The sequence below is a fragment of the Vanellus vanellus genome (genome assembly GCF_965231255.1).
Source record: "Vanellus vanellus genome assembly, chromosome: 21".
In the NCBI taxonomy this organism is placed as follows: domain Eukaryota; kingdom Metazoa; phylum Chordata; class Aves; order Charadriiformes; family Charadriidae; genus Vanellus; species Vanellus vanellus.
The window spans coordinates 8,922,027-8,950,023 of record NC_138926.1 but is presented as its reverse complement, the minus strand read 5'-3'; the positions used below and the strand labels follow the sequence as shown (position 1 = coordinate 8,950,023).

At 58.7% G+C, this 27,997-nt stretch overlaps 1 protein-coding gene across 2 annotated transcripts in view; it reads right to left on the bottom strand.

Moving 5' to 3' along the window:
- ZBTB16 (zinc finger and BTB domain containing 16) overlaps positions 1-27,997 on the bottom strand; it is a 59,651-nt gene that overhangs the window by 11,470 nt on the left and 20,184 nt on the right. For both annotated transcript variants that reach the window (XM_082493766.1, XM_082493767.1), the window contains exons 3-4: positions 18,370-18,467; positions 9,209-9,295 (exon numbers count right to left, since the gene is read on the bottom strand). In XM_082493766.1, coding sequence (XP_082349892.1) covers positions 9,209-9,295; positions 18,370-18,467 — 185 coding nt within the window. The remainder of the gene's footprint in view (positions 1-9,208; positions 9,296-18,369; positions 18,468-27,997) is intronic.

Genomic DNA, 27,997 nt, shown 5'->3' with positions numbered 1-27,997 from the left:
CTGTTGTTTGATGCCGTTTGCGATCCCTAAAGCCTTCCGGTTGGAGCTGGAGACATGCCCTCCTTGCGCAGCTCTTGTCCCCAAAGCCTTTTCATTGTACGGAACATATCAAAATAGATCAATAAATATTAAAAACGTTCAGGCGGCCAAAAAAGGAGTGCATCAATGAGGACGAGCTCCCCTTTTCAGCACCTTTAGGCATTTTGGTACCAACTGGCTTACGGTCCTGGGAACGCCCCGTAACACCAGGAATTGATGCCTGCTCTGGGGAGCCTGGGCAGGAGGGTGCGGGATGGTGGCGTTTGGAGGCCCGCGGGCGATGGAGGCCCTCACAAAAGGCCTCTCTGCACGTCGGCAGGGGATGAACGCCACCTTCAAGCTCCCTCAGGCCAGGCAGCCGAGGGGGGAGAGCGGGGCGACATCGCACCCTTGCAAACGGGTCTCAGGTTAGAGCCACGAAGGAGCCGGCACCAGTGATTCAGCCTTAACATGGGTGTGAAAAACGGGAAGCTCAGAGCTGGAAGAAACTTTTCCTGGGAAGGGGAAAAGCGGGTATGAGCGGGGGATGCAACTGTCCTCTGCAGCAACCGAGCGTGCCCCAGAGCCGGCTTCATGCCGGCAAGAGGGGACGATGCTCGGGGATGCCGGCGCTGCCGAACCGAGTGTGCACAGATTCCTCGTGCACCCAAACCCCCTCAGTCCCGGTCACCCTTGGCAAAATCCGGTGTTCAGCTCCTTCAACCCCTAAGGGCACAGATGGAAAAGCTGCCCTCTTTCCTGGCAAAACAAGCACCACTTGACCGAAACGCCTTAATCTGGTCGGTATCTAAGTATCCACGTGCACCATTTCCCCCTATGCCTGTCCCAGTGCTCTCCATCCTGCAGGATCCCGGATCCATCCCTGCACTTCCCGAGGAAGCCGCACGTTGTGGATCCATCCCTGCCCCTCCCGGGGAGGAGCGTTTCCCCTGGGGCAACCGGAGGCAAATCGCGGTGGTGTTTCTGGCCACTGGATCAGAAGGGAAGCTGTCATCTACTCGCTTACTCGTTGCCACCACGCCGGCTTCCCAGATTTCCTCTTCCCAATCGGAATTTGGAGTCAAACCAGCTGAAAAAATAATTTGACTTTCTGTTGAGAACCTGACATATTTTTCCCCACTGCTTTCCCATGACAGTTACACTAACGTGCTAGAAACTGCTCTGTTGTTAAACAAAGAGCTTCAGCGAGGAGATGAAGCCCTCACCGACATTTCTGGTCCACCCAGAGCCGCCCCCATCTCTTTTTGGCCAAAGAATCTCCCCTATAAGCGTTTTCCAGCCGGCACATCATGGTGGGTGCATGATTTGCTGCGCCAGGAGGGTTTTAGGGGACAGCAGACGATGTCCCCAGCCAGCGGTGTTATGTCCTGCCCTCCACAGTGCCCCTGCGCTTAGCCTATGGGGCTGCGGCATCCTACCCCATGGGAGAGCAGCATCACCACCGCCACTGGCATCACCATTGCCACCATCACTGTTGTCACTGCCACCAGCCCACCTGGCACAGAGCAGCGCCCGCCCATCGCCCACCCGCTCCTGGATCCCTCCTGGCCAGGGTGGTACCGCTCTGGCATCCCCCGACCCCATGGAGGCGCCGGGTGCCCCAGTTCGCCTCCAGCCGATGAAACGACCCTTTTGGCGGCGCAGGCGGCCACCCCCGGCCGAGCATGGCCAGTGGAGCCACCGGCTGCCGCGAGGCACAAAGCCAGGATTCGCAGCGTCCACTTATTATTCCTGCACCCCCATCGTTAAAAAAAAAAAAAAAAAGAGAGAGAGAGAAAAGATGAAAAGGCCCTCTCGGTAAACCCGGGGAGACGCGAAACGGTACCGAGCGCGGCCTCTCCCCCATTTCTTGTAGGTTTTTTTTTGTGTAAGGCGGGGAGATGCGAATCCCGAGGGGGACAAAAGTAGCTGCTAAGGTAAGTTAAACCTTGTCGAGATGAACTTTCCTGCTACTTTTAATTAAAAGTTCTTTGGAATTAAAAAGGACACTATTCAGGAAAGGCTGAAAAAAAAATTTCATTGACACCAGCCCGCCCCCCTCCCCTTTTTCCCAAGGAAAAGAAAAAGCTGTTTTTGTGTGTCTGCTCACCCAGCCCGCACTGTACAAAAGGAAGCGGATTTGCAGCAAGACACACGAGATGACCCCCTGACCCCGAGCCGCTGAAAAGTCCTCAATGGCATAAATACCAGATAATCAATCACATACCAGGAGGGCCGGTCCCCCTGCCCTCGCCCCCGCCGCCGGGTTTATGAGAGATGCACTGTAAACGGACACCGGCTCCTGACGGGAGGCCCCTCTCGGCATTCCTCCGCCGGACCAGGAGACCCCGGCCGCCTCCTCGCCCGCCTTCCATCCCCGATTTATAAGGCCCCTGCGAGTGTCCCCGAGCGCGATCGCCAGCAGCGCCTGTTCCTTCCCGCTCGGGAGGCGAACGAGGAGCCCGGGGGGACGGGAGGCATCTCCTGGCCGAGCATCCTCCACGCCGTGGCACGGCCAGCGCCCAAGCGGGCAGAAAGCAGCCCAACGTACAGCAAGCTTTGCTTTTTTTTTGGGGGTGGGGTGGGGTGTCTACTGCTTTTTGAAGCCTCCACAGGTTCGAAACTGCTGGTTTTCCTCGCGGGGGCTCGGCCAAGCGCCCCGAATGCGGGCGGAGGAGGGCGGCCAAGTCCCCCCGCGCTCCGGGGGCAACAATGGACGTTAAAGCCTTCAAGGGAGGGAAGAAGGAAAAGAAAATTGCTGAGATACTGCACCGGTTCGGTTAAATGGGGAGCCACTCGGCAACTAAATTTGATAATGCTTTTGTCCACGGGTCAGAGGTTAAATATGTTCACACTAATCCCCTTCATCTAGAATTAAAGGACAAGAAAGATTTCTCCGTAGCTTAGTGAGCGGGCTTTTCTCATCATGCTTTAAATAGTATTTGCACAGGAAAATTAAAGGCTGACCACTGGCCGCCGGTTGGGGACGCGGGCGCGCGGCTCCGCCACGTTTCCAGCTTGGGGCTTGTTTTCGGTAAACCCGCCTGCCCGCACGAAGCCCGGCCTCGCCGTGCTCCCTATGAGCCCACGGGGAAGCACGGGGGGTTTTCCTCGCTGTTTGCCGCAAAGGTGGAAAAAGCAGTGGTGGCGGTGGCGTGGGAGGCAGGGAGATTCCCGCTTTCAGGAATGCGCGCCGGGACTCGGATTTCAGGCGCTGTCACAGGACATTACTGTCAGACAAAGGGGCTCTGTCCTGCACCCCCCAGGACCCGCCGCCCCGGGACCCCGCCAAAGCCAGAGCCACGCACTGCCCGGCCGGGGATGGTGCGAACGAGGTGATGTCGCTGAGCCCGCTCTGCGCGCTTGCCGGCGAGCTCCCGGCGCGCCACGGCCGCGCGCAGAGGTGGCGGGGGGCAAAGCCACTTGTGCCGTGAATTACGCTTGCCAAACGATGGAGGCTTCCGATGAGAAGCGTAGCTGTCCCAGCCCTCGTTTTTATCGAAATAATGGTTTGCAAAAACCTGCTTTCCCTTGAAGAGCATCTGCGCCACGAGCTGAGAAGCGCAGGAGAGGCGATGGGCTCCAGCGGAATGCAGTCGCTCGTCCTCCCCTCCACTTGTCTCATTTTCAGTCCTTTTTGCAAATAAACTTAGCCGTAAGAGTATTTAAAAACGCCAAGGGTCTGTGTCTGAGATGCACTGGGATTGCTCGGTTTCGCCCATCCTCAGCTCCCCGTTCTCGTTTCATTCTGCCACAGCCGAAGGTCAGACCCGCTCCCTGTCGAGCAGCCAAAATTAAGCACGAAGTATTCCTTCCAAGGTTCTTATAAATCCATTTACCGGCCGTGCTGCACAAGAGATGCTGCACCAGCGCATAGCACATCTGGCTCCAGTCGGATGTCTGTACCCAAAAAGGTCCCAGCAGCCATGAAAGCATCTTCACTGTGGACATTTTGCATTTTCAGCTGCTACTGAAGCCACAAACCCCCGGCGGTGCCTCTGGCAGCAGCTCCCCTGGCCCCAAAGCCAGTTTTCCCAGGTCGCTCAAGGATTCCTGCCGGGCACCGCCGGCGTTTGGAAGTGCCAGGAACAACCTCTTTGCACCCTCTGTGCCCAGTGGGTACCCAGATTTGGTTCCTAAGCTCAGCAGTCACAGTTTGGACCCAGCACCAATCTTCTCCGCTCCAGCGCACCACAGGGCACTCCTGCCTCCTCTGTAGGAACCGTGACCCTCGTGCCCGCACCGCAGCCCACCTCAGCCCCGTGCCCGCTGCGCGCAGCCTCTGGCAGAAGGGTGAGGGGAGGGCGGCACGCTGGAGGAGCGCTTCTGTAACTGAGCATCCAAAATCTACGCTTGCGTCCAACAGAAAATCCGCAAAGCATCGCCTGGGCATCACCACTCCACATCACCCGCGCTCCCTCCCCCAGGTGGGACCGCGGACCCAAAGCGAGCACAGGAGGGATAATTACCAATAACCGTACTTAATACTGCAGTGCACTATCTCTAGCTATGGAGAAAAATGCGATCCGGCGGTATTTCCCCCAGAAGCCACATCGAGCTGCTCTCTGAACGCTCTCAGGAGCCCCGTGAAACGGTAATAGAAAGTCACAGGCAGCCCGGGAGGACATGGGGTTGGTTTCGGTAAGGCAGCGCGCTGGCTGCCTATAGCCGGGCACCGCTCCGATTGAGCCGTGGGAGAGGATGCAGCGAGATGAGTCAAGAATCACATCTCACGGGGCCGAGTCGCCCACCGCCAGCGCAGGGACGCTGAGGATGGCTGCTGGTGGCAAGTGTCACCGCCAAGACAACCCCCAGCCGTCGGCGGAGTTGGAGGAGCATCCCGGCGGAGAGCCGGCTCGGCCACGGCCCGCGGTGCCACACCGAGCGTAAGGCACACAGGATTTATGTTTCAACACAATTTACGGCTCCTGCCACCAAACTTGGATGTTATGTTCTGCTCGCTCAAAACCCTTGATGTCCAACACCGAAAAAAAAATAGCATGACATACATCTATGGCATCACCGGTAGTTTTTAGGTGGGTACTGTTTTGAGGCAGAGAAAGTGAAGCCAAAGAAAGGAGAGAAGACAAATAGGTAATTAATTGGACTAAATGTAAATTTGCCAAGAACAGAGAGAGACGGCGCGTGCCCGTGCAGCTCCGGCGCGGCCCCCCCCTCCACATCCTCCAGACCCCCACGCATCCCCCTCCACCCGAGGCAGTAACGGGGCTGCTGGGATGCTCTTCCACAGAAAAACGCCAAGCGCTCTGGCATTTAAAAAACAAAAATACATAAAAAAATGAAAAAAACCCACTCTGTACCTCATTGCACGTTTAGAACAGGAATGGAATACGTTTTTTGGGGGGAAACAAAGCGGTTAGAGCCCGGCCAAAGCGGAGAGGAAGGCTGAGCTTCCTGAGCTGCTGCGGAGCGACACCTTCCCCAAGAACGAGCGGAGGGGCGGCCGCGGGGGCATCCCACCACCCACCGCCTCCTCTCCCGGGTTCCGGCTCCCACGCGCCGGATTTTTCTCCCTTTGTACCTCCGCTTATACCGCACGACTGTTTTGAATCTCTAAAATAATGTGACAAGTTAATGATGGCACAATTATCTAAATGTTTAACAGACATGTTATCTAAGTGAATCGGATTGAGATTCCATCCCGCTGACAATAAACATCAATGGGAGAGCAGAAAGTGATAGGCAAATTATCGCCAACCCTGCAATTTCAATGCTATTAAATTTGGAGGAATAACAGCCCTGAGGCCTGTAAACTCTGAATAAAATAGACCCTTGTGTTTGGCCAACTATTAAATCAAAACGCTACCAACATCCCAGCAGAAAAAAAAAAAAAAAAAAAAAAAGGGGGAAAAAAAAAAAAGGGGGCGGGAGGGGGGGAGATTTACAGCTTTTCGATTTTCAGTAACACGTCGGTTTTATTAACTCTTTTCTGCTACTTGTGTCCTGGTGGCGGCATCGCCAGCCGGGGACGGCGAGGGACGCGGGCAGGAGTGGGCGAAGGCTCCCGCGCACCCTCCGCGGATCAGCCGGGGGCACGCTGACCCCACAAATCAAAGAGCCAACTACATGCCCAAGAAAACACTATATCAGGCGTCCAGCACGCCCAGGTGAAAGGGGGTCGGGAGTAAATCCGCGCTGGCCCGTGGACTGACACTGGCCACCGGGCGCGTACATGCTCGCGCGCGTTAATTACCTTGGCCCACGGGGGGAAACTCGAGACGAGTCACCTCTGATATTTATAACAGCAGGCAACGAGCCCCAGCCCCGTTAGCACAAGCCCGGCCGCGCGAGCATCCCGAGCCCCGGCTGTGCTTGCAGGGGGGCGCGCGGGCTGCCTTCTCCACGCATTTCGATTTTTCCTCTACATTTTAGGAGAAGGATGAGGAATTTTCCACGCTCTCCCGCCACCCCGGCATGGCACTGAGCTTGTGCTGCTGGAAGACGAGCCAAAACAGTTGCTGCTTTTCCTATTACCACGGGACAGGGGCCAAGGACAGCGAACACCCGGAGAGGGTGTCGCAGCCCCGAGCCGGCTCCCTGTTTACAAGCAGAAACTATTTTCTTATGCCTTTATTATTATTTTTCACCTCGCGTCAGAAAGCGGGGCGTAGGTTTTCTGCCGCAGGAGACGGGCACCGCTCCACGCAGCGTGCGTGCAGTGGGCTGGCTTCGCACCCCGCGCCGTCACCAGGAGGAGCAATGGGGGCAGGGGGGAACTCAGTGGGATAAAGGGGGGTGTCCCGAGTCCCGAGCATTCACCTGAGGAACAGCCCCACGTGCTGAAAAGAAACCCCGGGAGTGCTTTATCCAGGCCACCCACTGCAGGAAAGCTCTTGAGCGCGCGGACAAGCAGCCACTGCTTGCAGCCAGGTCCCAAAAGACCCTGTTTTTGAGCAAAGCTGGTCAGTTTGGCCAGCCTGTGCCAGATGCACCCCACCCAGTTTTGGGTGCCATCCTTGAAGGAATCGACCCGCGCATCTACCAAAAGGGGCTATGTCTTGGTGTGGAAAGACAGAAGGTCTTTGGCCGACCAACCTGCTGCTAAGGGCGATGCGGGGACGCCCCCCCAAATCCTTCCTGGGAGATGCCGTTATTTGGGAACGGGGTTAATTATAGCGCCGGCAGGGGAGGGATGCTTTCTGCGCCAGGGCAGGGCTCGCTGCATGCCACCCGAGGAGAGGAAGCGATTCATTTCGGCTGCTCGTGTTTACAGCGGGAGGCGGTGGCGATAAACCCGCTCCACCTGGGTCACCGCGTCCCCCGCGCCCCCTTCTCCCGCCGCCCTTTGAGCTTCGGCCACGTCCAGCCCCCAGAGGTTGCAGCAACCGGAGGGGCTCTAATCCCCGCAGCAGCGCCAAGGTCGGCAGCGAAACCGCGCTGCCGCTCCGCTCTGCGTCGGCAGGACGGTTTTGGGGGCAGCTGCCCAGTGCCACCGCCCCGGGTACCGAGGGGAGCTGGGCTCCCACCGACCACCCCGGGATGCTCAACGGGTCCAGGAAATGTTTGCTCGGCCACCTTTGACTCCCTGCCCGGCCTGGGGCCGCTCGTCCCGGAGCAGGGTCTGTCCTGTCCCTGGGCTTTGCTGGCTGCCCCAGCACAAGCCTCCTCCTCCTCCTCACCGTGCAGGACCTTTGTTAGAAAGTCCGTGATCGGTAAAGCCTGACCTCCAGCCATAGGAGCGGGGATAAGGAGGGCAAATACTTCACAACTGACGTCCCGGTGCTCGGCCAGCACAGCTCCCAGCTCCGCCAGTGGCGGAGCTATTCCTGATGCCGCACCGTGTGTCCCCGTCGCCCCCAAACCCCCGGGGGGTGGCCAGCCGGGCTGTCCGCGCCAACCTCGCCACCTCCGAGAACAAACTCGGCCGCCAGCGGCATTTAGGAGGGTTTTCAGTGCCAAAAGACGAGCTTGTGCGCGGCCACACCGCCCCCAAGGCAGCGTGGGGAGGAGCGGGCGCTCTTCCCTGCTCCAGCTGGGTTTGGGGTTTGAAAGGCTCCACCCGGGACGGCCCGGCCACAAATCCCCCCGTGCCCCGGAGCAAACCCGTCTTGGGCAAGGTGGCTTTTGCGAGACGCATAAAGGCCTCCTTGTACTCCCCGCGGGCGGCAAGCGCAGGAGCCGAACGGTGGCAGGAGCCAAGCGCTGGGAGCCGCGCGGAAAGGGCCGGTGTTTTGCTGGCAGAGGGAAGAAAGGACCGTGCGTTTGCTGTTTCCCACGTGCGTACGTTAACGCCGAGCAATAAACCCAAGGGGGCTGTGCGAACCGGTGCCTCGCACCCGGGTTTTCTTGGAAGAGGAGCTGGGGGTACCTCGCTGCTGCCAAGCACAGGCGCCAGGACGCTGAGTTAATAGCCGGAGCCAGGCAAAGCTCGCCCATGGCAACAGCTCTGGCTTAGGCTTTAAACCCATATGAGCACTGGGGAAAGGGGTTGTGTGCGCACAGCTGGGTCCAGACCGCCCCAAAGCCCCGTCCTGGGGTCCCAGGTCCCCGAGCACCCTCTGCGACGAGCGGCTGCACGCCCACTGCGCAGCCTGACTGCCCTGCAGGCGCTCGCACCCACGCACGCATCCCGCGGCAGCGTGGCCAAACCTCCCCAGAGCTCCAGACGCAACCCAATTATCCCTACGAATGCTCTGGAAAACGGGAACGCAACTATCGGTGTGGGCTGGGGTTTGCAAATGATTTGTAGCTCATCGCTCTTGGGCTCCCGAGCATCCGAAACACTCACGACAATGGTATTTCTCCCTTGGGAAGCTTCTCTTGAACCTCAAACAGCAGCCCAGCGCTGGCGTGCTGGTCAAATTTTGGTGCACGTGGCTTGAGAAACCAAGGGCGACCAGTGCGCGGTGCAGGGATGCTCTGGTTGTGCTCCTCCTCCCACCAACACCCCCGTTACCAGCTCAGCAAAACCAGACCAAAATAAGTCGGCAGCGAACACTCTCGCAACTGCCACGCACAGATTTCAACACAAGGACAAAACTACTTCCAATTCAGAGTTCAGCAGAAAAGGCAGCCGACTTACCTGCGTCAAATTAAAGTCACCAAACGGACCTGGGCGGGTGGGATGTGGGAATCGCAAAGGGTTAATCTCTCCCTTGGGCTAAAGGTTCCGGAGGAGGGCTAGCAACGGGGAAGGGGGGAAAGGGGAACACATGGGAGGGCCACTTACCGGTGTGCGTCTGCCTGTGCGTCTCCAGGGCGTCTTCCTTCGAGAACTGGGCGCCACACTGATCGCAGACCAGGGCTTTGGCACCCGCTGGGGAGAGAAAGGGGAGAGGACGGTTATTTGAAGGATGCTCACCCAAACCTGCACAGGGACGTCGCTGCGGCCATCGGCCTCGTGCAAGCCCCAGGACCTGTGCCATGGGGGGGGTTCCACGTTCTACAGCCCCCGCTGCCGCCTCGCTTAACCCCACGGTCCCAACTCCCCATGCAGAACAGCACAACGCACAGTACAGTGTTGCTTGACGGGAAGAAATGAAATATTTGGGTGGGATTTTTTTCTTTTTTTTTAAATCATTAAACATCAATGTGTTTCATTAGCATCGTAACCGATCTAATTGTAATTGGTTTTCTGCCCCTTCCCATCTCAGCTGCCGCTGCTGGTACCTGAGAACGGTACCCGAGGATGCATCTGGTCTGAGGCGGTGCGATTGAGCGAGAAGCTCAGAGGTGTCTTCGACTATTGGAGAGAGATGTGGTATTGGGGGGAATTCTCAGAAAATCACTACCAACATGTGCTGCCAGTTCGGGCGAGGGAAAAACCAGGACGCCCGGCAGCAGATAAGCAACTTCCAGAGAAAAGTAGATTAACGATACACACCACGTCCGAAGCATCGCCGCCGGGGCAAAGCTGCGGACCCATTTCTTAGATTTTGAGGTTTGATTCACATCTGCTGTGAGGAGCTGAGCGTGACAGAGCCGCCTTCGAGGCAGGGGGCACGGCTCTGCAGAGTGCCGTGCCGCCCATTTCCAGGGGTCCAGGCAGCGCTGCCCACCTCCGTCCCGTCCCCCTGCCCCCCCACCCCACCAACGTGACGGGATTCGGAGAAAGGTGCGCAGAAAAGGCGGTGGGGAGAGAGGGAGGGGTCACACGAGATGCATTAAAAAGAGAATTCCTTTGCCTTTAAATTGTCTCGGTAACGGCTGGCTCGCAGGCAGAAATATTTGGCAGTGGCGAAATTAAAAGTGATAAATTTTCTCGCCAAGCGTTGATCGATAATAGAGGTCTCATCTGTTAATCAATACGACAGTCTGCCTGTTTACTGTGCATATGTTGTTCTCCGCCGCCCTCGCCGTGATGTCAAGTTTGCATTCAAAACAAGCCGAGTGTGCACGGGCCACATGGCCGCTCGCGAAGGGATAAATACCAAAAAAAGGGCTTTGGGGTGATGTGAGGGGGGCGGCGGGGCAGCTCATCCCGCACGTGCCGCCGGCAGTGAGGGCGCGCACCCGGGATGCTTTGGGGGATGCGGACGCTGCCGGTGGTACCCACAGCAGGGAGAGGAAAGCGGCGTAAGGGGTGCCGAGACCGCCCGGGATGGGGAGAAGCTGCCGGAGCGGTGAGGGGGTGGGGATCGATGGAGCATGGCCGCTGGCTGCCCCCCGCCCGGCACGCTGCCGGCACGGGTGACGCGCAGCCGGCAGTTGCCAAGGCAATGCCTCTCCATCGCCACTCGACGCTCTCCCAAACCCCACCGCTGCGAAGCGTGATCCATGAGGACGCTGCAGCCCGCTGCAGCAACAGGTCCTCCCCGGGCTGCTCCTGCCGGCGCCCGGCACGGGAGATGCCGGGGGTTACGGGCTCGGGCTGAGCTGGGGGGGGCCGGTCGCATCCACGGGCCAAACGTGGGATTTGCGTTTTCTTCCCTCGTTTTGCGTGGGGACACAGGTGCCAGGGTTGGTGCTGCCCCCCGAGAGCCCAGCGTGGGGCCAGAGCGCAGAGCAGCCCCGCGGCGGCACGGCACGAAGGGCAAAGGCGGCCGGCATCTGGCCGGGGAGCGGGCGGGGGGGGGACAGAAAAAATTCCTGGCGAGGCGAAAATAAACAGGGCGAATGCCGGGAGGAGCTGGGCGCGCTCGCTTACATAAGGAAGCACAGCGTGTACCAAAACAGCGGACCCAAAAAAAGCCGGAGCTGTCAGAACAATGAGTACAGACGCGGGGCATTTTACAGCAGGCGCTGCCGTACAGTTTTATTTACAGTACCTCTTATCAGCGCGGGAACAGCACGCCGCCTGCCAATTTCCAAAGGCCAGGACTGCGTGTTCTTTCCCTCAAGTAGATGTGTACTCCAGGCGGGGAATTTTTTTTTTTTTTTTTTTTTCTCATCGGCAAAACAAAAACTGATACGGAGCCAGGATTCCTGTAATGTACACACGCTCGGGGGGGGCGGGGGGGGGGGGAGGAGGAGGAGGGAGGGCGGCGATTGAATATGTAAATAGTTCAAGGTTAATTTTACTATGTGAGTCACCGGGAAAAATGTCATCCAACATCTGAGCTTATTATAACAGGGCTCAAGAAAAACCACCGCGGTTCGATGTTTGTTATTAAAGGGAGCAGGACACATTTGAGAGCAGCACATCCAGAGCCCGTGTCAGGGCTTTCTGCTCCCCCTCTCGCTTTTCCTCCGCACTTTAAATGACACCCGTAGAAACGATTAGCCTCTCCAAATGTACACACAAGTTTGGGGAGGGTATTTTTAGCGAGCTCCTCGTATCGCCTACAGCACATAGATATCTCCGGATGATCTTCCCGACGGGACGGGACTCCGCGTGCTGCCAAGTATCCGCCGCGTTTCAGCGCGAGCCTCGCAGTTGGCACCAACCTCCCTGCCGTACATTTATATCCGCGCGAGCAAATTTATAGCTCCTGCCTAATAAAGGTCCCTGCAGCGAGAGGCTGGTGCGAGCGGGCGAGGAGACGCTGCTTTTTCCGTCCAGTGCTATCTGCACAGTCATCGCTGCCCCGGTGTCCCCCCCCGCGGCAAGGTCAGCGCTGCCTTGGGACCGCGGTGACTCCGACGCGAAGCGATAAGGAGGGGCAGCCCTGAGCTTATCGAATTTCCCCCCAAAAGAAACACAAGGGGACAGCCCCAGGCTGGCCCGGCCGGGCAGCGCCGACGGAGTTTAACGCAGCTCTCGGAAATGGGACGCCCCAAGGGGTCATGGTGAGCGTCCCCGTGCGCGTCCCGGCGAGCCCAGGTCGGGCTCCCTCCGCTCAAGCCCGGCTCAGCGGGTGGCTCTGAAGCCAGAGCTCGTCTAGTTGTAGCCACCATCACCCCAACAGTACCTCCCAACGCCCGCTCGCTTTAATTACTTTATTGGGGATGCGGAATAGGCTCACCGGTTTTAGCACTTTGCACGGTAGGAAGTAGTAAATGGCCCCAACCTGGCTACGAGCGCCGCTCCTTCGCCCACCCGCGCTGCCGTCTCTCCCTCCACTGGGGGCTGCGGCCCCCCGGCCCCGCTTTCCCACCCGTCTCCCCCCAGAGGAGCACAGCGCAGGGGGCAGGCGCGGCCGGCGCCTCCGTCCCCTTCCCAACCAACGCCACCACTAACCAAACCACCATCGTCCCGCGGCCCCGTCCCCGGCTGCCAGGGAAACGCGGGGAGAGGCGCTCCCAAAATACAAACTCTAGCCCAGGAAAAAATAAGGGAAAAGGAAAATGAGGAGGCACGACCATCCGGAGGAGGAGGAAGATGGGTAGAGGAGGAGAAGGATGGGAAATCGGCGATTTCCCGCGGCCACGCAGCGAGGAGGGCGGTGGGGGAGGACGCGATGATGGCGGCAACACCCTGGCCCTTCCCCACCGCGGTTTCAGCACGACGGCCCCGCCGGTACCGTGCGACATCTACTCCCCTCCCTCCCCCAGCACAGGGGATTAATAAAAATTTGGGATTACATATTAACAGGCTGTAATTGGCAAGAAGGGGAGGGGGGGAAATATGGATTAAAAAAAAATTGCCAAGTAAATTTATGCACTGTCGTCGCTTTACTACCTAATTAATTCAGTAATTTCAAAAACAATTTTATTTATGTTCCATTTACCACATCAAAAGTGCAAAGAAAAAAAAGCACCAAACCACAGTGATGCTAAAATAATACCTCAAGGCATCTATTTTTAATCAGGGGGAAAAAAAAAAAAAGAGAAGAAGCCGTCCCCGGTTTCTATACAATCTCTGTCGGGCAGACCACCAACTCGGGAGAGCGAAGCAGCCGAGCCCTCCGCGAGTGCCTTCCTGGCTGCCGAAAACAGAGCTTGTCAAAAAAAAACAAATCCATAATGGCCTGAGGCTCCTCTCCAATCTATTTTCTGCTCAGCTGGTTTTAAATGAAGTTATTATGAGTCATTAAAACACCCGCAAGCCTGTGGAAGTCAGCCAATTACAATTTTAAATTTAGCCTGTTCTCTACCCCATTCTCTTGTTTTCTTCTTTTGCCCACATCAAGCTGCTTTTTGATTTTTATTATTGCTGTTATTATTATTATTATTATTATTTCCCTTTTCCCCTGTTTCACCCAAGTGGAAGAGACAGTCGTGAAAAACCTCTGCGCTAAAAAAAAATACATCGGAGAAACCCACGGAGGGCCAAAAAAAAAGACCCGGCTGCAGAGCGGGCTCGGGTTTAGCGAGACGAACGCCTTTGCCTCCTTCTTTCCCAAAGTACCATCGAAAGGCAATAATTGAATATGAGGAGAAGAGCGAGGCGCGGGCTTTGGGAGGTATGGAGGGATGCCGCAGCCCGGCGAACGCCGGCCTAAGCCGGGGGGGGTTCGGCCGTTCTGCCGGCCGAGCGCCACGAGCATCCCTCGAGTGAGCCCGACCACGGGCGGCTCTCGCGGGAAGGATGCTCCAGCAGCACCCGCCGGGCTTGGGAAAGCACTGGGAATGATGGAGTGGGGGCTTGGGGGTGGGCATCGGGGGGGGAGGGGAGAGCCACCGCCAACATCAGCGCCCAACCTCCGCCAGCCGGCGCCACCCACTCCCGCGCCGGTAGAGCCAGGGGTATTTTCCTATATTAAAAAAAAAAAACCCAAACCAAAAAATCCGCAGATTTTTAGCTCAGGAGCAAAAAAGAGGCAGGTTCTTACACAATTCCCCCTTTTCCTCTGCCCCACGAGCGCTGCTCTCTCCGGCAGCCTCCCCTCGGCGGGGAAAAAACGACCGAGCCCATCGGCGGCAGCAGCGGCGGCGGCGGCAGCCCCGCGCGGCGAGCGAGCGGGGCGCGTTCTGTGCACAGCCCATAAAACTCCAAACAGCCTCCAGACACTCCTGCAATCGTCCTCCATCAAAACACTTTGTCTTGCATACAGAAATGCGGCGGGGCGCCGCGCGGAATACCAAATCAGGCCGTGACGGTGCGGGGAGGCGGCTCCTTGGCAACCGGGGGGGCTCCGCAGCCGCGCCGCTCGACAGGAAACAAAATCTGTCAAGCCTGTTGGGCAAATGATAAACATTAGCGGTATTAAAAAAAAAAAAAACCACCAACACAAAAGCTGCGTAAACGGCTGGCAAGTGCGCGGGGAGGGATGGGGGGGCTCTCGCCCCATTTATTCCCCCCCTACCCCAGTGGAGGCAGGGGGTCTCCAGCACCGCGACCTCGGGGCAACTTTGGGAAGTTCCCCCCACCCCGCAAAAAGCGGGTGGGCGGCGATGGCCACATACGTCCGGCGGTATCGACGTGCGTGGGCTGCGCTCGGGGCGGTGCGGGGGGGCCGGGCACCCCCCTCTGCACCCCACCTTCAGCAACAAGGGGCGGCCGAAGGAGGGGAGGGGGGAGAGGCGGCGGCGGGTGAAAAATAAATATATTTCATCAGGTAAGGGCTGGGGGGGGGCAGGGGGGAGAAAGCAGCTGGCTCTGACCCAGCGGCCGGGTCCAGGAACACAGCCAAAACGGGAGCTAAAAAGCAAACCATATTCTTCTTCTCAGGCTCTCGAGGCAGAGAGGATGGGGAGGGGAGGGGGGGGGGCGAGCGAAATGTATTTTTCATCAGCCAGTGTATAATTTATAAACAGCATTAAACAGTTTTTGTTTTCTTTCTTCCTCTCCCCCGTGTGCGCGGCTTGGCCGGCAGTCAAGCCTGCATTAATTTCTGCTGTGGGTACAGTGTGTTCTTGGATGCACATCTGCGGATGATCATAAACGCGGGAACGCTGGCAGAACATCCAGACCTGCCGGCAGGCCGCTGACATCACCCGGCACCGAGCGCGGGACGCCGGCCAGCCGGGGCGGGGGGGCCCCGGCCTCCCCGGGGAGCCGCCGCGGGTACCGGCCCGGGGCAAGGGGGACAGAGCCACCGTCGCCCCCAGGAGAGGACCCCCCGCGCGTGGCGGGAGGAGAGGGGACCACGCTCGTGAGAGAGGCGGGAGGCAGCGGGACGATGAGCCCCCTGCAAACCGGCGGGCGGGATGCGCCCCTCCCTCCTGCCCCGGCTCTCGTCCCCACCGGCGCATGGGGTCCCGCTCCCCCAGCACAGCCCCTCCCCTCACCCAGCGGGACCTGGGGGCTTTTTTGCCCCACCGCACCGACGACACAGGATGAATTGAGCAGATTTGGGTGGGGAGGGAAGCGCTGGCAGCAGGGCAGGGGGCTGCGGGTGTGCTGCCCACGAGCATCCCCGGATGCTGCCCATGAGCATCCCCACGTTCTGCCCACGAGCATCCCTGCGCGCTGCCCGCAGCGGAGAAGGGCCACGGCAGCCGTCCCCAGGGCAGGGGCTCCAGCCACATGGAGAGGCAAAGCCAGCAGGGGAAAAGCAGATATATGCTTCCCTACCTCTCCCCGGGGATAAACCCAAGCGAAAGCGGGTGATTTGGAAACCGCCGTCCCAGGCAGCGAAGAAGCGTGCCCGCCGAGCATCGGCTTCAGCGAGGATGCCCGCAAAGCGAGCGGCGCGCTGGGACCGGCCTCCCCGGGTCAAATCAATGGCGCTTCTCAACCGTCCCGCAACGAGCCGGGTTTCCCACCTCGCTTTCCCCGGCAATGTGTTTTCCTGGGAGAGGGGCAGCTCTTAACATCATCTTTACAGGTTTTCGAGAGGGCGCCCGCAGGCAGGAGCGGGTGGTGCCGGGCAGCACGTAGGGAAAGGCTTTGCATAGCATTAAGGGCTTTATATTTACGCTTTATATTGGAGTGTAAACATTTGGCTTAGTATTTACCTTGCACCTGCAAGGCTGCAGCGATAATACCACCGCTGAGTACCCCGCGGTGTCGCAGGGGCACCGCAACCCCCCCCTTCCGAGGGCTGGTCCCCAATTTGTTCATTAATTTAAATGCACCTTTAGCACCGAGGATCTCCCATAAATGCTCCGTTAGGGAAGTCTGAGATGCCAACCCCCATTAAACCCAGCAGTTGCCACCTTCGGCATGGGGGGCTGCTGGAGGGGGCACAAGCCATCCCACTGCAATGCTCTCCCATGGGGGAAATTCCCAATTAAACACACCGTCCATCGGCGTGGAGGCAAGCTGCCTTCGGAGCGCTGCCGTGCCAAAAACAAACCCTCACGCCACGGCTCCGGCACAACCTCGCTTCATCCCGGGCTGGCGGAGGGGGGAGGCGAGGGGAGAGGTGCAAAGGTCTCCTGCTTTAATAAATAACAGCGCTGGAATTCGTGGCGGCTGTTTGTGAGCGCAGGGCAGCGCTCTCCCCACCCCCCCACCCCCGCCGGATTTAAAAAAAAAAAAAAAAAAAAAATTAATCCTGCGCGATGACAAGCTTGGCTCGGCGTTCACTGTACATACTGTACCCACAAAGCTGGCCGTCCGCCAGGGACGGGCTGCGAGCCAAAGCGACCATAACAAACATGAGCCGCGCGCGCCAGCGCTGGAGCGGGGGGGAGAAGCATTCTACACCCCAGTGCTGGGGAGGACCAGCATCCCGGGCACCAGCATCCTGCGTCCCAGCACCCAGGGGGGGACCAGCATCCTAGCGGAACAGCACCAGACAGGGGGGGACCAGCATCCTGCACCCCAGTGCTGTGGGAACCAGCATCCCGCATCCCAGCACTGGGGAGGGACCAGCATCCTGCACCCCAGTGCTACGGGGGACCACCATCCCAGGGACCAGCGTCCCGCATCCCAGCACCTGGGGGAGGCTAACATCCCAGGGGACCACCACTGGACACGGGGGACCAGGATCCCACACCCCAGTGTCGGGGGGGACCAGCATTCCAGGGGAGCAGCACCGGACGGGGGGGACTAGCACCCTGCACCCCAGTATCAGGTGGAGACCAGCATCCCGTACCCCAGCACCAGGGGCTGGGACCAGCACCCTGGGGACCAGCATCCTGCACCCCCGTGCTGGGGGACACACCAGCACCCCAATGACCAGCCCCAGCAACCCGCCGCTGTCTGCGGGCACGCCGGGGAGCCGGCGCCTGTCCTGAAAAGTGGTGAGGGAGGGATGGGGTCAGGGTCGGGGCAAGCTCCAACACCCCGCAAAGCAGAATCCACTGTCTGGCCAGAAGGAGCGTGGGGAAGGCAGCTCCGTGCCAGTCCCTTGGGTACGGGCAAGGTACGTCCCTGCCCTGTTCCCACTCGGCACGGACGAGGGCCAGAGAGGGAAAAAAATAGATAAAAAAATATATATAAAAAAAAAAAAGATGTAACATAGCTTCCTTGCAAAGCTCCCTGCAAGCACAGCTTTGGCTGCGGTACCTGTGCCCCAAGTGATTTGTCCTCAAAGGAGCGGGACGAGGACTCCCACTTGCGTTCCAGCAAAGGGGTCCGGTGGCCACCTGCGTGTTTTTCACACGAAACCCCCCAGCTGAAGAAGGGGCCGCACGCCCAACGGAAGCATCAGCCTACACTGACTTGCAGAGCACAAGTCTTCCCACCAGCGCAGCGTTCCAGCCCTATCTATTTAATTAAAGGGCCTGCACCATGTGAACCTGCTAGTTAGATTCATTAGGCGGAGAACGCCTAATTCCGCAGCAGTTTGGCTAACGAAACTGCGGCAGACGCCTGTACGCGAGGAACACGGTGCCGGGATGCGCGCAGGAGCCGAAGCGAAGGCGATGCTCACGCTATGAGCAGGGCTGGACAACAAGCAGCCGCGCGGTACGCAGCGTTTGTTCTTCTGAGCTGTTAGCCCGGAAAGCATTTCCCCAATTAAGGAATTGAAAACAAACTCCAAAAAAGGAAATTTAGGTAAACCAAACTACTGGGCACCGGAAAACAAGCCTGCCATGTGCTGTCCTGGGAAGGCTGCAGCCAGCTCCGCATGCAGCTCCCCTAGGGATGCGCGAGCCATGTGGCCGCAGCACCTCTGGGTGGGCACGGAGAGCATCCTCCCCCTGTCCCGCCCCACGCGTCCCCTTCCAACCCACCTGAGTGAGCCAGTAAGTGCATTCGCAGCCGCAAGCTGTCCAGGAACCGCTTCCCACACAGCTCGCATCCGTAAGTCTTCATCCCGCTGTGCAGCTTCCTAGAGGAGAAGACAGAGGGGTTAGTCCTCCTGCGCACGGGGGAAAGGTTACCCGAAATAATGCCCGCAAACTTCCCAATATTTCACCCAACCTACGCATTGCACAGAATCGGTTCTGGTTCGAGAAGACCCATAGGAGGGGCAGGGACGGGAGGTCCTAGGTGACTCCCCAGGACGGATGAGATTACCTTCTCCAGTTTAATGCTTGTTATATGACTACAGTTGGATTCTTTTAACAAACCAAGCAAATCTTAGAGTTGATGCAAAGTATGTGTTGGCAAACTTCTTCCCTATGCACCAAGTGCTTTTGAAAAAGGTACCGTACTCGGAAAAAAAAAAAAAAAAAGAAAATTGAAATTAAGAGGTGGTTTGTATGCATTTGTAACTGAATCCCAATTTCCATGCAAACTCAGCGTGACACAAATCACAAGCGAAGAACCCGGCCACCCGCTCGCAAACAGGAAACACGCCGCTCACCGTTTCCCGGCACCGCGGGGCACCAGCGAAGCGACGCCCGGGCGGCACCGCACAACCTCCTCCCGGCTGCGGAGGCCGCGCCGCTTCCCCTGCCCCGCATCCCGCCAAGGGGCCGAGCATCCCCAGGGTACCGCGGAGCAGCATCTCCCTCCCCCTTTGCCACGGCGGATGCTGGGCTGGGCCACAACGGGCAGAACCGCATTGCCTCCCTCTCTCGATGCTCTGTCCCTGGGTAGCCAACAACCCACCGCGGGCTGGAGCCGCTTTACCGGCCCGCGTTTGCACAGGCCCGGGCAGGAGTACCGTCCCAACCGCCCCCCGTCCTCCTCCACGAGCTGTCCCTGCTGCCCGCCAGCCACACCGCAGCTCCTGCGAGCCGCTGGCAGCGACGGCCGGGGGGGCTCACGGCGGGACCACGTGCAAAGTTTCAAAATCGGATGCTGTAAACAGAGAAGTATTTGTATGTGTTTGAGGAGCAACACAGCAGATCGCTGCGTGCCGACCTCTGCTCGCATCCACCATTTATCATCACGCTGCAACAAGACGAGCGTATTTTTATTGCCTTGTTGCCAAAGACAAAATAGAAACGGTCTTGTCCGGGGCTGGACGCCGAACCCTCCTCCCTCTGCCGCTCCCGCGGGAGAGCTCGGCCCCGGCCGAGCTGCGCGCAGCCCGGGGTGGGGGACATTTCGCTCAGCGTGAGCTTTATCTCCCCCCGGCCGGTGTATATTTTGCTGGTGCGACGCTGTCGCTGCACCGAGCCCTCACAGGAGCATCCCTCGCGGCTGCAGAGAGACCCGCCCCATGGTCCACGCACAGGGTCTGGTTCCCTCACAAGGATGCACACGTGCAAAGCATCCCGCCCCGCATCCCGCCCCGCATCCATCCCGCCCCGCAGGGATGCCGAACGGCAACGCCGGTGCTGCTGGCCCGCAGGAGCAGACCCCGTGACGTCCTGCACCGAGCAAATGCCGCGAAGCAGGAAGGGAGAGAGCAGGAGTTGGTTTCGACTCTCAACTTTGCTGCATAATGTAATTATTAATCAGGCTTGTCCTGAATTCACTGTGTCATAGCGGAGGATTAAGAGTCATGCACGAATTCAGGCCAAGAAGGTTTACAATCCAGAGGATTTATCCGCCTTGCAAAAATAAATAAAGCACCAGCCTCCTGACAGACTTCTGCTGCCAACAAGTCAGCTAAATAAGTGACAACCTTCTCATTTTGCATTTTTAATTAGGGACACGCCTGTCACACTTCCCCGGCTCGGGCTGAGCTCGCTTCTGCACTTAACGCCGGGTTTAAACCGCTCGGTTAGGAGGAGCGCAGCATCCCACGTGCCAACGTCGCAGCGCTCGCCTCTTTGAGGCTAGAACGCCTTTTCAGTGAATTAAAGTGTAATTGGATAATTAGTTTGAGTGAAACTTGGAGGTTTGGTCGGTTGTTCTTTTTAAAGTGAGTCTCAAGAAACAGAGGAGAAACAAAAGGACGAGTTTCCTTTCTCGGCGTCGCCCAAACCGACCTGGCTCCCAGCACGGACCCCCAAAAGCCGGGTCAACCCCGCACCACCTTCCCGGGGACAGGAATTCATTCCAGCGGACAGACGGACAACAGCAGTCGATGCCAAGCGTGCAGCGAGACATGGGCACGCGGGTGAGACCTTTGAGGTCTAAGAGGGGAAAGGACGGGAGCGAGGAGCCCGCTGGAAACCCGCGTCGCCGTCCCACTCGGGCACCGCGACGTCCCCTCGTTGCGTCGCCTCCTCATTGTTTTAACGCGCCAGGCTGCTCGCCGGGTAATTTACTCGCAATATCTCTATCAACAAATTTCAGCAGCAACAAAAGTTTTCCATTCGGCGCCTGCTTATAGGACGATCTTATCGCTCGCCATCTTGCACGGTCCCTTTCAACAAGGTCTTAAAGCGCTTTATCTGCTCGGTTTCCCGGTAGCAAAATATGATTGAAATGTTCTATTTCTGCTCGCCGGATTAAGGAGATGTTGCAAAACTGCACAAAAACCTGGCAGATGTAAGCAAGGTATTACGGCGGCTCGGGCTGTTAAGATCTGAGGGGAAAGATCAATATGTGCTTCTAAAGTTGTGCCTCTAGAAAGGGGAGGGGGGGAGGTTAAGGACGTTAAAATACATCACTGCTCGGCGATGCTGCCTGAACTCAAACGCAAAAAAAAATAAACTCTGCTTCACGATTCCAATCTGATGTTGAAATTACACTCCACGTACTTCTTTTCTCCTGCAAGGTCCCCACAAGCTCGTCAGCCAAGACGACGCTTGCGGGATGGAGAGAGGCAGCAACTGGGAAAAGCGTCTTTTTTGTCAAAAGACCGTTTTCCTCTGCAATTCCTGCTCGAGGCGCACGCAAGCACGAAGCCGGCCGAAGCCCACAGGCAGTGAAATACTGCAGGAGGATGCTCCGGCGCGGAGCCTCGCGCAGGGCGGCGAGGATGCTGGCGGCAGCGCATCCCGGGCCGGGACCGGGACCGGGACCCGGACCGCCCTTCCCGAGGGAGCCCCGGCGCAGAGCTCTGGCTCTCCAGGAGGGATAGAAACCCACCGAGGGGTGATACCCCCTCCCCACCCGGCTCCGGCAAACAAAAGCCGGGCGGGAGGCTGGCCCCTCGCAAGCTGCCGGTAATTAAAAAGGCCTGTAAATGCCCCGCAAAAAGCACTTCAAAGGGACGGCGATTCCAGCGAGACCGCGCGGTGTAAAAATTATGAGTTTTCCCCACAGGGTGCTTTGTGTGAAAGGGCCGGGATCGGTGGCAAACGCCGCTGCCCGCTCCCGGGGGCTCGGCGGAGCGTCCCGGGGTTGTGGGTACCAGCGCAGCCCCGGTACCTAAAGACCACCGCAAGCGGCCCACCGCAAGCAAACTCCTGCTCTGCCCCCCTAAAAGCCTGCAGAAAGCCACCTTCTGCTATTTCCATGCACGGAGCTCTCGCTGCCCGGGCCCTCCGCGCCACCCCTTTTGGGAAGCGGGGAGGAGACCCCCTCCCCGCCAAACCAGACGCGTGGCTGTCGGCCGTTTGATTACTTTTAAGTGTATATTTTCCCCCTCAAACAGAGTGAATACAATGGTTAGGAAATTTGACAGAAAACTATTCCGAGCCATTTATTGCCTTAATGCGCACCTTTGTCCAACAGGCAGTTTTGACAGGAGCGATAAATTCCAAATTTATGTCAACAGAGCATATGTTGAACACCTCATTTCTGAGCTAAAGCGGCATGCTGCCCCATAAATCACCCTTCTGTTTGAAATGAAAGTAGATTACGGGCCCGTGTTATTGAGCAGTTAGAGCCATAGTCGTATAAATCAGAACTTTTAACTCCAGGCGATCCGTTCTGCAATTAACTAAAGGGCACTTTGTCATCCCCGGGCTGGGGCGCAGCTTGGCAGGGCACACGGCTACCGGGGAAAGGCAACCACCCCCTCACTGCCGGGCAACGGCTCTTGCGCGGCGGAGTTCTGCCCCGTCCCTGTGGCAGCAGAGGACCCCGAGGTGAAGCCCGCAGACCAACGCCGAGGGGCTTCCCAGGGGCGCACGCCGCTGCCCGCAGCCCCCGTTCGGCAGCCGGTTCACAGGCGGTGGGGCAATCGCGAGGCTGCGGCGACGCGCGCGAAGCCCCAGCGTCCTCACAAGTTAAAAGTGAGACCAAAATCTGCACCAGGGCGACGTGAAGAGTCCTGCACCGACTGGAAAGCCAACGGCGCAGACAGAAGTCTGTCCTCCTGCATTTGGCAGTGGTTTTGCCGGCACCTCCTGATGCCCATGCCACAGGTCAAGACCCTCATCCCGCGGCATTGCCCCCCATTCCGCAGCATTTGCCCCCATCCCGCAGCACTTCCCCCCATCCCATGGCACTTCCCGGGGCCGGGGAGCCGCGAGGGCCGGTGGGGAGCTGGGAAGGGCGCGGGGGCTGCGGCGGGCACGGGGGCAGTTCCCGCCCGCGGGAACAGCAGCGCTATAAAAAGATTCAGACGCTAAGTATTTCCTTTCCTATAAAATATTCATTGCCGCGCGCGAGAGCCAGGGAGCAGAAACCTCAAGCGGTTCTAACTTTGTGCCGCAGCAATAACAGAGTTTTATAGGAGCCTTCTGATTTTATTTATACCGGGCGACGGCTGCGGTGCCCGGTCGGAGGGGCGGCCGCCGGCCAGTGCATCCCCGCGTGATGCACGGCAAACCAGGACTGGCGCGGCTGCACATCCCCAGTGCAACCGGGTGAAACGATTCACAAAAAAACCCTCCCCGCCGCCCGATTTCCACCCGCGCCTCCCTCACCCCGGTAAATCGATATGAAAATCAATTCATCCCCTGATCTATTTTATCAAGATAGAGGCGGCGGTGCCACATCTCATTTGCAGCGGGGATCTCGTGGAGAGGCAAGGTCAGCGGGCAGCAAGCCGCCTGCAAAAAACACGTTATACATCCTCCGATAAGAGTTTTACATCCGCGCGGCAGAGAGGGCGATATCCCCCCCCTCCCCCCCCCCCCCCCCCGACACGGTTATTTACGACGCCGGGTGACATCGGAGCGCTGGCGCGGGACACGGTGCTGGGGAGGCTCGGCTCCTGCACAGTCACCGCTCTGCCCTCATCTCCCAGCCCGGCGGATTAAAATAGCCGGGAGAGCTATTAAGGGCATGGGGAAGGGGGAAGGGAGCCGAGACCTTCCTTTCAGTTTAATAAATTAAGAAGCAAAAAAAAAAAAAAAAATCCAAACCTGCCCTCAAACCACCGCTGCTCCTAAAAAAAAAAAAAGAAATAAATCTTACAGGAGCTGGAAATAAAGATTTTACTATTTCTGAAGTTAAAAAAAAAAAGGGGGGGGGGGGAGGGGAGAGCTATCAATAGCGAGCACTAAAACTCCCTGCCCGTGCAACATTTGTATTTACCGTGAGCGAATTCATGAGCTTTAACCAGATGCTGTGGTGTGACATCATTTCAGCACCACACCAGTGCTTCCCCCTTCCAAAAAAGCTGAGGAAATATCCCTCCCGTTTCGCCTCACCTTACACAAAAAACCCAAGCAACAAGGGCCAAAAGCGCACTTTAAATCTCTTTTTTAGGCCCTGCCCGCAAAGCAATGATGACAAACGCTGCAAAAGGGCAGCAACCCCCCCCTGCACCCCCCTCTGCCGCCCGTGCAACGCCCTGGCTTCAAATCAGCGTTATTCCTTCAAAAGTCAGCATTATTGCCGGGGATTTCCTGGGACGGAGCCTCACTGCCCCCCGCAGTGATGCCCTGGGGGATCCCTGCTTGGGGGCCGGGGTACGTCGGGTATGATGGATGGGACAGGCGGCAATGATGGGAAGGCACTGGATGCATCCAAGACGGCGCAGCCGGAACACGTGGGCACAGATGCTCTGGGTCTGCCCACCTCCGCTTTCGGAAGTGGAGGCGGGATGCCGCGGCGGCACGGTGCCACCGGTGCCCCGAGGGACAATACCAGGGGGCAGCAGGTGCCGCTGGCCCGGGGAACAGCCCCCACATCGCTGCTGCACCACCACCTGCCCCAAAAACTTCCAAAACGCCACAACATCATTGTTGGGCCGGCGCGCGGGCACCAAGGGGTTAACGCACCACGACGCACGCGGCCCGCTTAGAACAACCGGCGCTAATTCAGCTGTCCAAAATCATCATCCCCATGCTGCGGGCATCTGGTGACACTGACGTCCCGAGCACCAAGAGGAGCGCGATTGCGTCCCCGGACGGCGTCGACCCTGCGGGGATGCGCTTGGCACCGCAGCCGCCGCGGCTGGGGCGCTGAGCAGACATGACGCGGGTGTCAGAGGCGTCAGGCACAGCACCGCCAGAACTTATTCTCAAAAATAATACCAAATTTCGACAAAAAAGCAAAGTGACCTTAGCACCGAGTACATCTGCCGCAGCAGTGGCGTGATTATTCACATGTTTTGATTCCTAATTCAGAAATAATAAGCGGTTCACGGATTCCAAGTTTAAAAATACATTCATCATCTGGTTTCCTTAGCAGCACGTGTGCCGTTGGAGCACCAGCACGGCCCACAAAGGGCGAAGCGCCGGCCTCGGCCGCTCATGCCTCCTAACCTTCGGGGGTGGTGAGGACACGGGGGGAGCGTCTGGCACGGCACAGCGGGTGCTTTCCGGGCAGGGGTCCCGGGAAGGGGTGCCGGGACGGTCTGGGCAGCGTCATGCCCGGGGAAGAGGGAGCCTGCAGCTCCCACGGCCCCAAGGAGACGGCAAAAGTCCCCAGGGAGACACATGTGGAGCGACAGGGGAGAGTGGGGATGCTACCGGGAGGCTGGAGCAAACTACTTCAATAAGGGGGAGAGTTATAGGGGAGGGGTTTTGTTTTATTTCTAATTTCCACTCTTCAGTGACCCGATGGCAGGGACGAGGCTGGACATGCGTCCGAAACGGGGTGGTACCCAGGGATGAGCCCGGGAGCCGCTTCCCTGGGCCGGGCTCATCTTCAGGGAGCGGGAACAGCCTCCGCTGGGCAGCGGGGCTGGAGGGGATGGCCCCGTGTCCCCCTCCGACGATGTTACATCAGCGCTACGCTCCGTTTTATGTTCCCAGCCAGTTTTGCACGGCCGCCTCTTCTCCCAGCCCCCTTCCTCCCGCCGCCTCTGCTCCCAGGAGGGTGCAGGTATCTCCATACCCACCTCCCCTCCCCGCCAGCTCCTTCGGGTCCCTGCCGCTGCTGGAGAAAATAAATCCACAGCAGAAGCTCGGCTGCTCCGTCCTGCCAGGCAGACGCGCGATTCCCACCCCTCGCCTCCTTACGGAGACGCCGGTGCCCCCTGCCCTGCTGCATCCCCCGCCGCAGCCTCCCGCTCCAGCCCAGCTGGGGACCGCGGCCGGGAATGGGCACAAACCCCCGCCAAACGCCCAGATCCCGAGGAGTTTTATAAGGTAATCAAATATGCAAGAGATTCAACAAACTAATTTCAAGCACACACCTGGGGTCCTCTGATAATGTCGGTTGTGCCTATACAGCGCAAGGATTAAAATTTCATAGAGTCATGATTTCATCAGTCGCTAAACTACAAAGGATTAATTAACAGCCAGGGAAGAGCTCACGGCTTGGAAATACAGTCTTAAGGAAAATATCTATCTCCGCTCTCCAGATGTCAGCACACAGACGAACACAGCGCTTTGATGAAAACGCTTTCTTATTATTAGCGACTCCAAAATATTGTGGTTTTGCAGCTAGAATTAAGGATGCCCAGTTGCAATCCGCAGCCGCCCAGCTCCCTGCGTTGCAGCATCCCCCCCCCCCGGGGGTGCTTTGGGCTGCAGGCTGCTGGGACGCGGCCGCCGGGTGCCCGAGCAGGTTTCCGGCCCGTGTTCTGGGGACGGGCAGGGATGCCTCCCTCCCCCAGGGGAGAGCCGCAGGAGCCCGGCCGGGGGTCTCGCCGTGGTGCCATGCAGACCCTGCGCCTCTCCGTAGGGCATTTTGCCGGGGCGAAATTTTTGCCTAGGCGGAAAACCCTGCCAAGCACCGGGGCCGAACCTCTCCCACAAACACGTCCATGGCACCGAAAACGCGCGGCAGCTGCGGCTTCGGCGGGGCGAGCAGGGCGCAGCGGCACGTCCCCCCCCTTCCCCGGGAAGATGAATGAGGGAGCTGTCAGCCAGGGACAGCCGCAGCAGTTGTGTTGCTGTAAAGGGGCAGTGGAAGTGTCTTTGATTAATGAAACCGTAATACTCGGCTGTTACGCAGCCCTTCTTCGGCAGGGAGAGATGCCCTCGGACAGGCTGAAAACACCGCGCTCCGTGAGGAATCCCGGGGAAGACTTCTCCCTCCACCAGCGCCACTGCCTTCACCCGGGTCCGTGCTGTTTCCTCCGGAGTTCCCAGGGCTGACAAAGAACTAATTATTTCCAATTAGAAGCTGGGAGATGAACACTACGCACCTTGTCAAGCCAGTAAATTAACATATCTGGACTGCGCCGGGCTTTGGTGAGAGCCCGGAGTGCCCAGGGCAAGGAGGTGGCAGCACGAGGAGCGACTCGGCGGCACCGCAGCCCAGGCCAGGCGCGCCAAACCCTGCCGTGGCCAGGTTTTCACCCGGCATTGCCGTCAGTAACCGGCGCCCAGCCGGAGAGCATCGCCGCAGGGCTCCTGCGGAGGGTCCCGCACCGGGCAGAGGGGTACGGGGGCACTGCTGGCGGTGTGAGGCTGCCGGTCAGCGCGACGGCACCGATGCATCTGGCTGGTTTGTGGTCTGCGTGGGCTGGGGTCCCTGCGCAGGAGCCTGGGCGCCGGGAGCAACCGGCACCCCAAAACCCCAAGGTACCAGCTGATCCCCCTGCAAATGCTCGAGTGAGACACAGATTCCAAACCCAGAAGCGCCAGGCAGAAATGGGCGTTTCTGCCCAGCCCTCCCCTCCTCTGGAAACTGCCAAGTGCCCTCCCGGGATGCTCTGACGATGGCAAAGACCTGGGAACGCCGGGACAGCCGTCCCGGAGAACAACGAACGCTTTCACCCAGGCTGTTTGTGCAAACCGTCCCGTTTTCCACCCAAGTTCCCAAGGTGGAGGCGCAAAATGCTTATGATCAGCAACTCAGAGGCGCAATGTACTACTGCCGCAAACGAGGGAGGCGCAGGCGGCGTGGGGAGAACGCAGCCCGGTCGGAGCGGGGCAGTGTCCCTGGGGACGGCTGGCATGGGGGGGGAGCCAGGGCTCGGACCGAGGCCATCCCCGTCCAGCCGACAGCGAAACTCTCCTGCGGAAAACCTATTCTTCGGGAAGGACTGTGGAAGCGGGAGGTGCCGAAAGAGCTCGCGCAGCCCAAGTCCCGGCGGGGCTGTCGGCACAGCACACGGCGCTGCCTGCATCGCCTCTGCCGCGTCCGAGCTGGCTTCGCTCCCGAAACCGCACGAACATCTGCGCGGAGGGGAGTGAGCGGGGCCGCTGGCTGAAATCAGGCTGGAAACTTGTCATCTCGTGGAAGAACAACGCGGGCAGATGCCGCTGGCTGCAGGCAGGCTGCGGGCAGCGCCGCGTCCCAGGGCCCCGCACTGGGGACGGGATAAGGGGCATGGGACCG